General features: G+C 33.0%; 2 protein-coding genes across 2 annotated transcripts; both read right to left on the bottom strand.

The window, feature by feature from the left end:
• Window positions 1–1214: 1214 nt before the first annotated feature.
• Window positions 1215–6082, bottom strand: LOC115967549 (30S ribosomal protein S17-like). Its single transcript, XM_031086666.1, has 3 exons — window positions 5753–6082; window positions 5525–5660; window positions 1215–1527 (listed from the first exon to the last, which is right to left on the bottom strand). Exons 1-2 carry the CDS (start codon window positions 5912–5914, stop codon window positions 5526–5528), a joined length of 297 nt encoding a protein of 98 aa, XP_030942526.1. The 5' UTR covers window positions 5915–6082; the 3' UTR covers window positions 1215–1527; window position 5525.
• A 3417-nt stretch (window positions 6083–9499) lies between these two features.
• LOC115968842 (pentatricopeptide repeat-containing protein At4g31070, mitochondrial) lies at window positions 9500–12055 on the bottom strand. Its single transcript, XM_031088358.1, has one exon. It carries the CDS (start codon window positions 12011–12013, stop codon window positions 10121–10123), a length of 1893 nt encoding a protein of 630 aa, XP_030944218.1. The 5' UTR covers window positions 12014–12055; the 3' UTR covers window positions 9500–10120.
• Between the last annotated feature and the right edge of the window lie 321 nt (window positions 12056–12376).

The raw sequence follows: 12376 nt of genomic DNA, 5'->3' as shown, positions 1-12376 counted from the left end.
TTTTATTTTTTTCCCTTTGATTTTTGTCTCTCTAACTCTCTTTTATACTATTTGTCCAATTTTTTTCATCTTCTTTGGTTTTTGTCTTTTCCTATACTTCTCATTCGTTTATTTTTTTTCATCATCTTTTTTTGTTTCTCTGGTATACTATTTATGTCAGTTTTTTTTTTCTTTATTCTCTTTTTTGTCTTCTTCTTTTTTTTTCTTTTTTTTTTTTTGGTCTTTTCTTACACTTCTCATTTTTATTTTTCATCTTCCTTTGGCTTGTTCTCTTTATAAAAAAATAAAATAAAAATAAATTTTATATCTATACATAATTTTTTTTTAATAAAAAAAGTATTGCTTTTTGCTTTATTTATAGGGATATAATTGTAAATTTATTCCAACTTCATTTCCCACCAAATAAATGAGATTTCCATCTCTTCACTTTTTATCATCTCAACCAAACACAAATGAGAGAAAATTAAATCTCTTCTATCCTCCAACTTTTTTATCAATTCCTTATTTTTTATCCTCCTACTTTTTCACCCTTCCAACCAAATAGACCCTTAATTCTTAAGTTTATATTCAATTAAGGTCTTTCCATCAATTTCCGTTAATTTTTTCTATAAAAAAAAAATCTAGAAAATATTTTTCAACCATTAATTGGATTTTTTTTAATTAAAAAAATTTAGAAAAAAATTAAAAATTTAGCCAATTAACCACAACATTTAACAAAAGTTGATGAAGAAACCTTAATCGAATAATAAACTTAAAACTTAAAAGACTGAAATAAACAAAAACAAAGTTAGAGAACTTCAATAAATTCTAGTGATACATAAAAGGCGATTTTGCATTTTAACCAAATATTTATTAATTTAGATTGATGTTATCGGTTGATCATTTGTTGACGCAAAAGCATCCACGTTAGTAAACGCATCTCCACAGGTGCAGACATAGGCAGTTAGTCGGTCAGAAGATTCAGGAAAGTCTGTAGGTCATCTAATCAAAATTAGGACACAAATCCTCATGGAAAGGGACACTAATCTTACATTTACAAAGATTTTGACGACTGAAGAAACTAGGGGAAAGACTGAAGGAAATCTTAACACGTAGAAACTATTTTGTCCAGGTATATGGATTGGAAGTTCACATAATCTCCCCAACTTCCCATTCTGAGGAAAGGTAGAGGTGTTGTCTTGTCCAGACGCAAAGAATTGAGACTTTACATATGGTGAAAGGAACCATAACTCCTTCAAATCCAAAAACTTAAATGATGAATGAAACAAGATCTGAGGATGTTAGTATGGATATCCTAATAATAAAAAACAATGCACTAAAAAATAAAAAATCATCCAAAGAGAATCTGGTGAGAGAATTCAGTGCACACTTTAGGCTATAAGGCCCCCTTAATCATGCTTCAGTCTATATGGTTGAAACGCTTGATTACAAACAATAATTTTTTTAAAAGGCAAAAATCTTGATTTTCCACCAGCTTTTGTGCAGATGCTGCTAAGCAATTCTTGAAACCTGCTGTCTAGAATTCACCTGTGAAGAATAAAAAAATAAAAAAATAAAAAAAATTCAGGAATACAACTAAAAAAGGGCTCCAATTCAGTCTCATAGGACTGAAGCTGAAGCAGTAGAGCTATGCCAATTCTATTAGATAGTGACCGAAAAACCGCATCAGAGAACATTAATGCTGTTAAAGCCTACATTTTCTTGCATTGGGTTGCAACTTACAAGAACTGCAAACCGCAAAAGTTTGAAGACTAAAAAAGGAAAAATAAGAATAATAATAATAATGCTATGTGAAGCATTGAGCAGTGGCATAGATGTACTGCATCGTTTGAATCTTCTTATCTTTTGAGAGGAAAGATCCTTTGAATCTAGAATTGAGTTACCCTGGTGTTCAACTCTTAGGAAGTATAATCTCAATTTTGGAATTGTTCATCATTCCATTTTACCAAACAAGTAGTCAAATTAGTTAATATCCATACTTTGATAAGAAAAAGTCAACAGTCATATTTAATAAGAAAATTCCATATTTTAACTAGAGATTTGGGTTTATTTTGTTAAAGCAATGACAAGAATCATTGGAAGAACTCATTCATCTTCTTCAGGAATCATGGCTATGACAAAAATATTTGATTAAATAATTCTTGCTACAAACAAAACTATGAGCTAAGGGCACATAAACACAGAAAAAGCTACAGAAAGATCACAACAAATAGCTAATTACTGCCAAAGCAACAAACGAGCATTACCCATTTTCCAGCTCAAGCATTACTAAGTCCTAACTACAAATATCTAGTTAGTGCCAAGGCTTCTGATATGCTCCAAGCATTTCCAAGCATAAAATTGGTAAAACCAACTTAGAAAACTCAGTAATTTAACATTTCGAAGGCTTGGATTTAAGAATAGTCCCAATACCTCAAAGGAAAATATCATAAAAATACAAATTTTTCCACATTTTGGTCACAAACTAACATGACTTCTGATTCATCATACAAGCTATACCCCTGAATTTGGAGACAAAGTACACAACCACTTGATGCAACACTTGTCATCACTCTAAACAGCCACAACAGTCTGGGACAAAATTTTCGTGAAATTTGTAGTAGATACAGCATTACTCTAACTTGGAACTTCATTTAGACTTTTCCAGAAATTAATCATCTTCAAGAAGTTCAAATTTCATTCATGGAAAGAAGAAGCAATTTTTAACCTCAAGTCACGTCTATGAAGGAAACAGAAAGGTGCCCACCAATGTGGAAATTAACAATTATAGCAAAACATAGTTTCAACTGTAGTAGATAGTAACAAGCAAATCTCTTCTCCTTAATTATCCACATATAACAAGAGTCCAAGAATTTCAAGTTCCAAAACTCCTCTAGTAGAATGAAAGGACACAGGAACATGAGCATCTACTGGTTGAGGAAGGCATCATCCTATGCCCTAGGAAACAAGCTCTTAAGAAACAAATATAAGTTCTTTTCCATTTCCAACTAAAAATAGAAAATCAATCCTTTTTCTTTTACCTTTTCTTCTATTTCTTATTGAGTAAAAGTGCACCTATCATCTATGTTCATACTATGACACTCATCATTTGTAATATTTAATGAATGATTTTCATAATATTAAGTAGAATATTAGTTGCTTCAAAAGTGCAATGGTCATTTCTGGAAGCATGTCACCCTCTGCTTCACTGGAACACAATGTGAATCTACCTAAGCACAGATTATATCCCTTAGGTCAAAAATTCCTCTTGCAATTTGAATATAACACCTGTTCTACTATATTGTTGTTTTATGCTTAACAACTTGTTTGTTGCATATTTCAACTCCCATTTAGTAGAACATAGTTTTCATTGTTTCTTCCATAACGACCTGACGCAAAACTACTTAATGCTTCAGTGAATAAGGTCAAATTCAAAGTAGATCAAAATCCATGCATCTCCAAGCATCTATAGTGGTTCTTGTACAAGTGTAATCATATATTTTCTGGAATACACACCTCTCCTAAGCATAAAAAACGTTTAACAGCCTTCAGCCAAAAAAAAAAAAAAAATGCAAAAGTGTCTATGTGTGTATGTTGGAGAGAGAGAGAGAAAGAGGGGGGGGGGGTGGTTAGTAAAAAAAGGACTTATGCCATCATTTACAAATATGTTGGTCAAGATGACTTTTGAAATCTAGCACATATCTATCAGAAAGTAAATGGTTAAAGATGTAGAACCACATCTGGAAAACCCAAGTGAAGATTATGGGCACTATGCTGATTTAGAGATTAAAGTACAACAAGAATTCTCTTTGGTTGAGGACAACGTGCTCGAGGTAGTGGTTTAGGTTCCTTTGTTTATTATAACTAAAAGGTAGTGGTTTAAGTCTTAGCAGTGTCAATTTGCATCCTCTAATAGTTAAATTTTCAAGCTGGCGTTTTAGTAGGTTTTCACTAGGACCTTTTCATAATTTGAAGAATTTTTAGTCCACATACCATCTTCAAAGTATCAATACAAATTGTGCCTGCTCAGAATACAACTAAGCTAGCATTGACTGAGGCCCAAGAACTAAACCTGATCAACTGACAACTTTAGCATTCTAGGCTCACCAAACAAAACTCAGGCTAAGAGGTGTACAACCTTCTCAGTGATTATAAGAATATTTCAAGATTAACCCTTAGACATTATACAGGCATGCATTGCTTTAGATAAGGGAGAATCATTGCAACATAATCTTCTTGTATTTGTTTCATTGTTCAAAGTGTTCACCATCGTGAATATGATGTTCAATTTTTTTCAATAAAAGTTTATTACCAATCAAAAAAGAAAGAGAATCATTGCAACATAAATCTTAAAATAAAGATCTTCACAGAACAAACTTGTTGAGCAATAAATCATATTAATCATGTTCAAAAGCAGATTGGCAACTCTAAGAAAGCTCAACAATTAAAAGACCAAAGCATTGTTTAGTTGGTATAACCAAGATCAAATGGAAAAGACAACCTTAAACAATTAGGAAAAAAAAGTACCAACAGCTGCTAGACTCAGAGGAATTTATGACAGCAATGACATATTTCCAGGGGTTCAAGGGATAGCCTAGTGGTAATGGCATCCTCTGTGGTACCTCATATCTGTGGTTTGAACCCCACCCTCTCCTTCTCCCACTATCTACCAATATATGTGTGTGTGTGTGTATAAAGTAATGCCATATTTCCAACCTAAAATGTTAGAGAGATCAATAAGCAATTGAATTCACCATTTCATATTAGCTTAATCTTTTGTGACCAAAGTTTTGAATACCATTTTGAATTGGCCACTAGAATGAAATATTTTATTCCTGGTGTACATTTTGAGATTACTATATATAGTCCTCATAAAATAAATATAAGAACTACAAAATTCATGAAATCTAGTCATACCCAATATAAAAGGTTTATAACATCAAAAACTCTTGACCAATAACCAAATCAGTTCATACACCCATCTCAAAATTGTTCTCAAAAGAACAAAAATAAAATTTTGACAGCACTGCCCCTAAACATGTTTTTTGCACAATGAAACTCTGATAGAAAATGGCATTACAGGAAATCCCTGAAACCTCAAAACTTTTGGTCACCTCAAGCTACTCATTAAACAGAAAAACTCCAATGTATAAACAATTCATATACACCCATCTCAAAGTTATGCTCAAAAGAAAAAATAAATATAAGAACTCAACAGACGGTCCCTAATCACATGTTAATCACTCAATGGAAGTCATAATGCTTACTAATTACTTCGCAATAATAATGAAAAAAAATTCAAAAAAATGGGAATAAGCCCACCTACTAATTATCTCTCCCAAACCCCGCTTTTACACGAACTTTGTACACTGGGTATGACCCTTTTTTTTTTTTTTTTTTTTTTTTTTTTTTTTTTTTTTTTTATATATTTTTTTTCATATATATATATATTTTTTAATAATGAAAATAAGCTACTAATTAAACAATGCATAACTAATAAAGACAAAAACAGAAACCATAAAACAGATAAATACATTGATCAAACCTTAGGTGGAAGAGGGTGTTTGAGTGGCGGTTTTGGAAGGCGGCGAAGGCGGTTGATAAATTCGAGCTTTCTTAAGGATTTCAGCAACAACCCAACGCTTATTCTTGCTCAGTGGCCTCGATGGGTCCAATCGAACCTGAAAATTTTGTTCTTAATCTTATCAATCGATAATTACTACTAATCAATCAATCAAAAAGTGTTTTTGAGTTTTGGTTAGGAAAAGCTTACGCGGTCGCCGATGTTGCACTGGTCGTGCTCGTCGTGGGCCATGAACTTCGAGGTGCGCTTGACGTAGCGATTGTAGAGCTTGTGGTGGAACAGTCTGTCCACTGCCACCACTACTGACTTCTGCATCTTGTTCGATACCACCATTCCCACCACTTGCTTCATCTTTCTCTAATTCTCTAGTTTTGTTTGTTTGGTTGCCGAGAAAACGAAAGAAAAGAATATGTAAAATGAAATGAACTAATAATAAGTTCTTTTTGTGAGTTTTGACTGTCTCAAGCACAACTTAAAAATCAGGGTTTTGGGTTTTGGCTGAGAACGAAGACGGATTTTTTTTTTTTTTTTTTTTTTTGGGGCTCAATATCGCTATAGCCTATAGGGTGTCTTTGGTAAATTCAGCTTTTGGTGTGTTTTAGTTAGATCAATTGATAGAGTCTCTCACAGTTGTAACCTCTGCCTATATCAAAAACTGATTGATATTTTGGTCTGATAATAAAGAGCGATATTATCAGGGACGGACGCCATAAATTGAAACTCTTTCCAAAAAAAAAAAAAAATTCATCTTTTGGATTATTGGGCAAAATTTGAAAAATATTATGGATAATTACATTCCATTCCTTATGGTTTGGAGAAATGATACTCTACCCAAAACCAAAATTTAAAGGGAAAAAACATTTTCTGCCTTTGATATTCATTTAACCAAAGTTTGTAAAATTAAAATTAAAAAATTTTTGTACTAATGGTCCGTTTGGATACAGCTGAAAACTGAAAACTGAAACTGAAAACTGAAAAATACTGTAGCAAAATAATTTTTAAATGTGTAAATAGTACCGTGGGACCCATTTTTAATATTTTTTTTTTGAATAAAGTGATTGTGGGTTCCATGAACAGTGCGCAAACAGTGTAAAACAGTAAAATTTGTCTCTCGCACAGTGTATGAACAGTACTTTTACTGTTCATTCGCTAAAAAAAAAAAAAAAAAATTCTTAAACGCAAACGTGCGTTTGGGAAGCGCAAACGCACTCTAAGTACTAACAACATGTTCTTTACTTATTAAGGGTAGGTTTCCAAAATTAGCATTAATTTCAAAATTAAAATCCATTTTTAAAATTTTTAATTCAAGTGTAAGTGTTATGGAGAGATTTGTCAAAGTAAGTGTTTTGGTACTTGATGAATTTTGTATTTTTATTCTAAATTTATTAATTCTGTTTTTACTAACCATGGTTAAACTTTTGTAAAGAGAAACTTAAAGAAATTTAGAATATTTTATTATTAATATAAATAGAAGGGGGGGATTTAAACCTTTTTTCCCTTCAAGTTTGGGGTGCAGTATCATTTTTCCAAACCTCAAGGGAGGGAAGTATTATTACCTCATACTATTATTAAGGCAAAACTATAATTTCCACCCATAACTTTGATCAGTTTTCATTTTAGTCCAAAGTTTAAAAATTATCATTTTAGTTCATTAACTTTGATCAATGGTTAGTTTTTGGTTTCTAAGTTTAAAAAATATCAGATTTTTTGTTTAAATAAATTAATAAAATAATCTAAAAAATTATTTTTTAATGTTAAATAATGTGAAATGACGTCATTTGAAGAGAGTTATCGAAAACTTTTTAGCGATAGTAAATGAAAAAGCTAAAAATGATTGTATTATCAAAGTTAATGGATAAAAAAAAAAATTTTGAACTTTGTAGTTTAATATGATAATCGATCAAACACATAGAGTGTAAAGTGTATTTTTTTGCCTATTATTAGTAATCATTTAAATGGAAAACATTTGGAAATATAGCATTTTTTTCTAAGGTAATCAGGCATTGAAAACATGATTTTAAGTAATGCATTCACAACGAACTTCAAAATAACACCAATTTAAATCATTAATATTAAAAAGAGATTATTTGGCATATTTTACCTAGTTTTTGCACAATCCGACACAAGCAAATCCAATTCAACATGGTCTTATATCATGATAATAAATAATTGATATAACATAAGTCATATATTAGGTTGGGCATTGATCCTAACATACTCCTTATTATACATCATTTGTGCACATCGCCTATTTCACATTTAAATGCGTGAAATTATTGACGTTGTGGATACAAAGTACACATTAACAAATGTATAAGAAATTTTTCCCTATTGGTTTAACAATGAACAATTAACAATCATACTTTGCCATCCAAGCCAAGATAATAATTTGAACATACCTTCTTGGTAACTCAATGACAAAATTATCTTATGTCCCCAAACAAAACCAATCACAATCTATTTATCAAAATACCAACGTTCATTAATTTGGACTTTTCGTACCAATTAGTTAATTAGTACAAACTTCCCCTTATTCCATCTTGATCTAATAGTGTATTTGAACTGAGGGGAAGTAGATGGAGGTAGTTTAATTCACTTTGTTTGGATTTTTTTTAAAAGGAAGGGGAAAAATGTTTGGGGAGATTTGGAGGAGTTAAGATAATCTTCCAAGCCCCTTATTTTGTGTTCTTTCAAAATAGGAGAATCCAGAGATAAGCAAGTTTCACTTAGATGTAGGGGTGTGCAGAAAACCCACCGACCCGCCAAATCCGACCCAACCCGACCCGACCCACCGGGTTGGGTCGGTTTTTAAGGCTTGGTGGGTTGGGTTGGGTTACAAAAAAAAAATTATAGCGGGTCGGGTTGGGTTTGGGTCATAAAATTACAAACCCGCCAAACCCGACCCGACCCACCGACCCACCCATATTTAATATATATTTAAAATATATTATATATTTAATAATTTTTTTTTAAAACCAGCTGTAGGGCACTTATATATATATAAATATATATTATATATTTAATAATTTTAAAAAAAAATTAGCTGTAGAGCAACACTTCCTCAGTTCCTCCTACTAATACTAATTTAATATATAAATATATATTATATAATTAATAAAAATTTTAAAATAACCAGTTCTTCCTATCCTATATAAAAGCCAATTAGTTTACACAAACCCTAATAAATTACTATTGTTGTTTAGTCATTAGTGTTGTTTGCCTTTAAGGAATTACATTTATACTAATCTTTGGGTTTTTTTTAATATATTAATATTTATATTTTTTTCTACTCAATTTAATAATAATAATAAAAAAATTTGTTAAACCTATGGGTTCAACCCGACCCAACCCGACCCATGTGGGTTGGGTTGGGTTGGGTTGGATTTATGTGATGGGTTGGGTTGGGTTGAATATTTTTTGACCCACCATGATGGGTTGGGTCAAAAAATCCTCTCAACCCGACCCAACCCGACCCATGCACACCCCTACTTACATGTATATTTTAAAAAAATATATCATTTTTCCTCTTATGATGTCAATTTATATTTATTTCATTAGATCAAACAAATGAGGGGTATAATTGTCAATTTATGTGATGTCTTATTATTTCCTCTTCACACTTTTAATATGACTAAATTACACTTTTCACCCTTAAAGTGTAGGGTTGTTTTCACTTTGGTCCATTAAGTTTGGGATTTTTCATTTTAGTCCACCAGGTTTGGTGGTTTTTTTTTTTCCTTCAAAATAATCCTTTTGTCCATATTTGTAATTGAATTGGCCGTTAAGTGCCAACCAAACGACAACGTCATTTCTTATTTCTCTCTCTTAGTCTCTCTCTCTCGTCTTAACAGTTATTGAACACTACTTCAATTGCATTTCCATTAATTCCCAAAACTTATAAATATCTATACATAGTTCATAATTATGCGAGCCAAATAATCCATATAAAATTCATAATATGTACAGAATATCATGCATTGCCATCAGTAGTCTGAAATCGTTACAACAACAAACCAAGGCTTAGTCCCAAAACATTTGGGTCGACAAATCTATTCTTTTCATCATTCTATCCTATCCAAAGTCACTCCATCTTCACCTCTTTAATTGACATGTCAATTTTTACTACTATGCTATTGTAAATGAATAAAAAATGCATTTGTTACACTTACAAATTTTCTCAAATAATTTAGACAACCATTACTTGTTTGCAGAAGTTCTGGCTTATTGACACTGCTAGAATTAGAAGAAGGGCAGCTATAGGTTAAACAAGTAGTACGGTGGAAGCTTTATCAGTGAATCGAGCATTTTGAGCCATATATCTTTCTAATGTTGTTGCTCTTGTCATTGAGGCCATGGCTGGTATCACGGAACAAGTACTTCATCCATTTCTTTTTCTGGGGACATTATATAATCTTTTTCTGCCTTAACAAAACTGTATTGCACCTCAGTGCAAAATTTGGTGAAACCAAAATTGTATTTTACACAAATTTCAATGTAAAAATTTGATTGTGGGTGGACATGCTTGGCCTTCATTCTTCAACCCAAATGCTTGATAAATTACAGTTGCTGATTGTTTCTACTACTTGAGAAGCACTTATACTCCAGCTCAATTCGGCTGAATGCATAACATTTCTTCAAGCCTTGTACCCTTGTGAGTCTCCTCACCTCTTCCACCCCAGGCCAATTACCAGCTTCAGCATAAACCATACTCAACATGGTATAATTGGCAGCGTTACCAGGTTCTGATTCGATAAGCCAAAGTGCTAACTTTTCAGCAATTTCCAATCTTCCATGAACCTTACAAGCAGATACCAAGGAGCTCCAAATTTTTGTACTAGGTTTCATGGGCATTGCTCTTACAACCTCACAAGCATCGTCAAGCTTCCCTGACCTTCCAAGGAGGTCGATAAAGCATGCATAATGTTCTACAGTTAAGGGAATTTTATCATCTTTCATTACACAATCAAAGATCTTTCGTCCCTCTTCGACAAGGCCAGTATGGTTGCAAGTGGATAATAGAGCGAGGAAAGTCATTGAATCTGGCATCATCCCTTTGTCTTGCATCTCATGGAAGAGTTGCAAAGCTTCTTCACCACAACCATGAAGACCATAACCACTGATTAATGTGCTCCATGAAGTGCAATCTCTGGTTGGCATTTCTTTAAAAATTTGATGGGAAGCCATGAGACAGCCACACTTTGCATACATATTTATAAGTGCATTCCCAATGAAAATGTCAAAGTTCAAGCCAGATTTCAGGATATAGCCATGGACTCCACATCCAAGCTTTAGTGAAGATAAACTGGTGCAGACAGAAAGTATGGCCAATAGAGTTACAGAGTTAGGCTCAATTCCCTGCATCTGCATTTGGCTAAAAAGATTCATTGCTTTGCCGCTATTCCTACTTTGAGCATAGCTCCCAATAATCAAACTCCACATCACAACATCTTTAATAATTGACTTCTCAAAAATGGTCTCAGCAGAATGCAAAGTTTCCTGGCATTTGCAATACATATGTATGAGAGCTGCTGAAAAATGATGATCTGCATCAAATCCATGACGAAAAGCATAGCCATGAATCTCTTTGCCATGCTCAATATAGCCCAATTCTGCAAAAGCTGGTAACACTGTAAGTAACGTTACTCGATTGGGTTTAACCCCGGAAACCTGCATTGCTTGAAAGCAATTGATTGCCATATCATAATTTTGATTAGCCGTGCAGCCAGAAATCATAGCAGTCCATGAAACTTCATTTTTATTTTCCATTCCTTCAAAGACACGTAACGCTACCAATGAGTCATGACATCTCAAGTACAAATCAACCAAAGCTGTTAACAAAAACACCGACTCCTTGATTCCATCAACAATAACAAGCCCATGGATCTGTCTCCCTAGTCTAAACTCTCCTTTCCTTGCACAAGCTGACACTATGGCGGCAATTAACTCGGGCTTTGGTGCAATACCACACAAATACATCTCCTTAAACATTTCTAAAGCGTTTACGCAATACCCATTTTGTAAATAGCAATTTATAATGGAATTCCATGAGATGGTGTCTCTATGAGGCATTGTATCAAACACTTGACGTGCAGCTTCAGCAATGGAAAATTTAGCATACATAGAAACAAGAGAATTGGATATAATTGCCTCTGAATCAGAGCCTGCCTTGAGGGCCATGCAGTGAAGCTGGAGTCCAAAATGGTAGGACTGAGCATGAGAGCATGCCTTGATGATTGAAGGAATAAAAATGGAGGTGGTTGCATGGAGACCCAATGGATGGAGCACTTCTTTGTAAAGTTCAAGTGTTTCGTTATAAAGTCCTTCGGAAACGTAGTCTCTAATTTTACAGTGAATGGCTGGAATTGATAGTGTGGGGTCTACAGTTGAAGAGAATCGTCTGATCAAAGGATGCATAATAGATGATCCAAATCTTGGCCATGTTGAAATCATGGGTATTGAAAGTGGGCAGGTCCCAAAGAGCACAACTGAAAAACTTTGCAACCTGTCTGTTAATTTTAAAATAAAGGGGAAATTTCATTTAAAAAAAAAAAAAAAAACCAAGAGTACCTATTTCATAGCAAATTTTAAAATTTGTAAATTAAAGTCCTAAACTTATGGTTCAGTGTAAATTTATATTTAGGGTGCTTTTAGATATCGCTTATTTTACTGAAAACTGAAAATAATTAAAAAATGATTTTTGGTTACTGTTCATACTAAAAAACACGGTTTATATGCCTTGTTGCACTGTTCATGTCCCATTAATAATGCACCAGGCGCTGGTCCAAAAAAAAAAAAAAAGATTGAAACGCAAAA

The sequence above is a fragment of the Quercus lobata genome, chromosome 11 (genome assembly GCF_001633185.2).
Source record: "Quercus lobata isolate SW786 chromosome 11, ValleyOak3.0 Primary Assembly, whole genome shotgun sequence".
NCBI classification, from domain to species: domain Eukaryota; kingdom Viridiplantae; phylum Streptophyta; class Magnoliopsida; order Fagales; family Fagaceae; genus Quercus; species Quercus lobata.
This window is presented reverse-complemented; position numbering and strand designations above follow the sequence as displayed.

What these genes read in the sequence shown, in the direction of transcription:
- LOC115968842 (XM_031088358.1), bottom strand. Translation starts at nt 12,013, where the DNA reads ATGATTTCAACATGGCCAAGATTTGGATCATCTATTATGCATCCTTTG.
- LOC115967549 (XM_031086666.1), bottom strand. Translation starts at nt 5,914, where the DNA reads ATGAAGCAAGTGGTGGGAATGGTGGTATCGAACAAGATGCAGAAGTCA. An exon ending in AGTGCAACATCGGCGACCGC is followed by an intron (nt 5,661 to 5,752) that starts GTAAGCTTTTCC and finishes CAAAATTTTCAG; the next exon opens with GTTCGATTGGACCCATCGAG.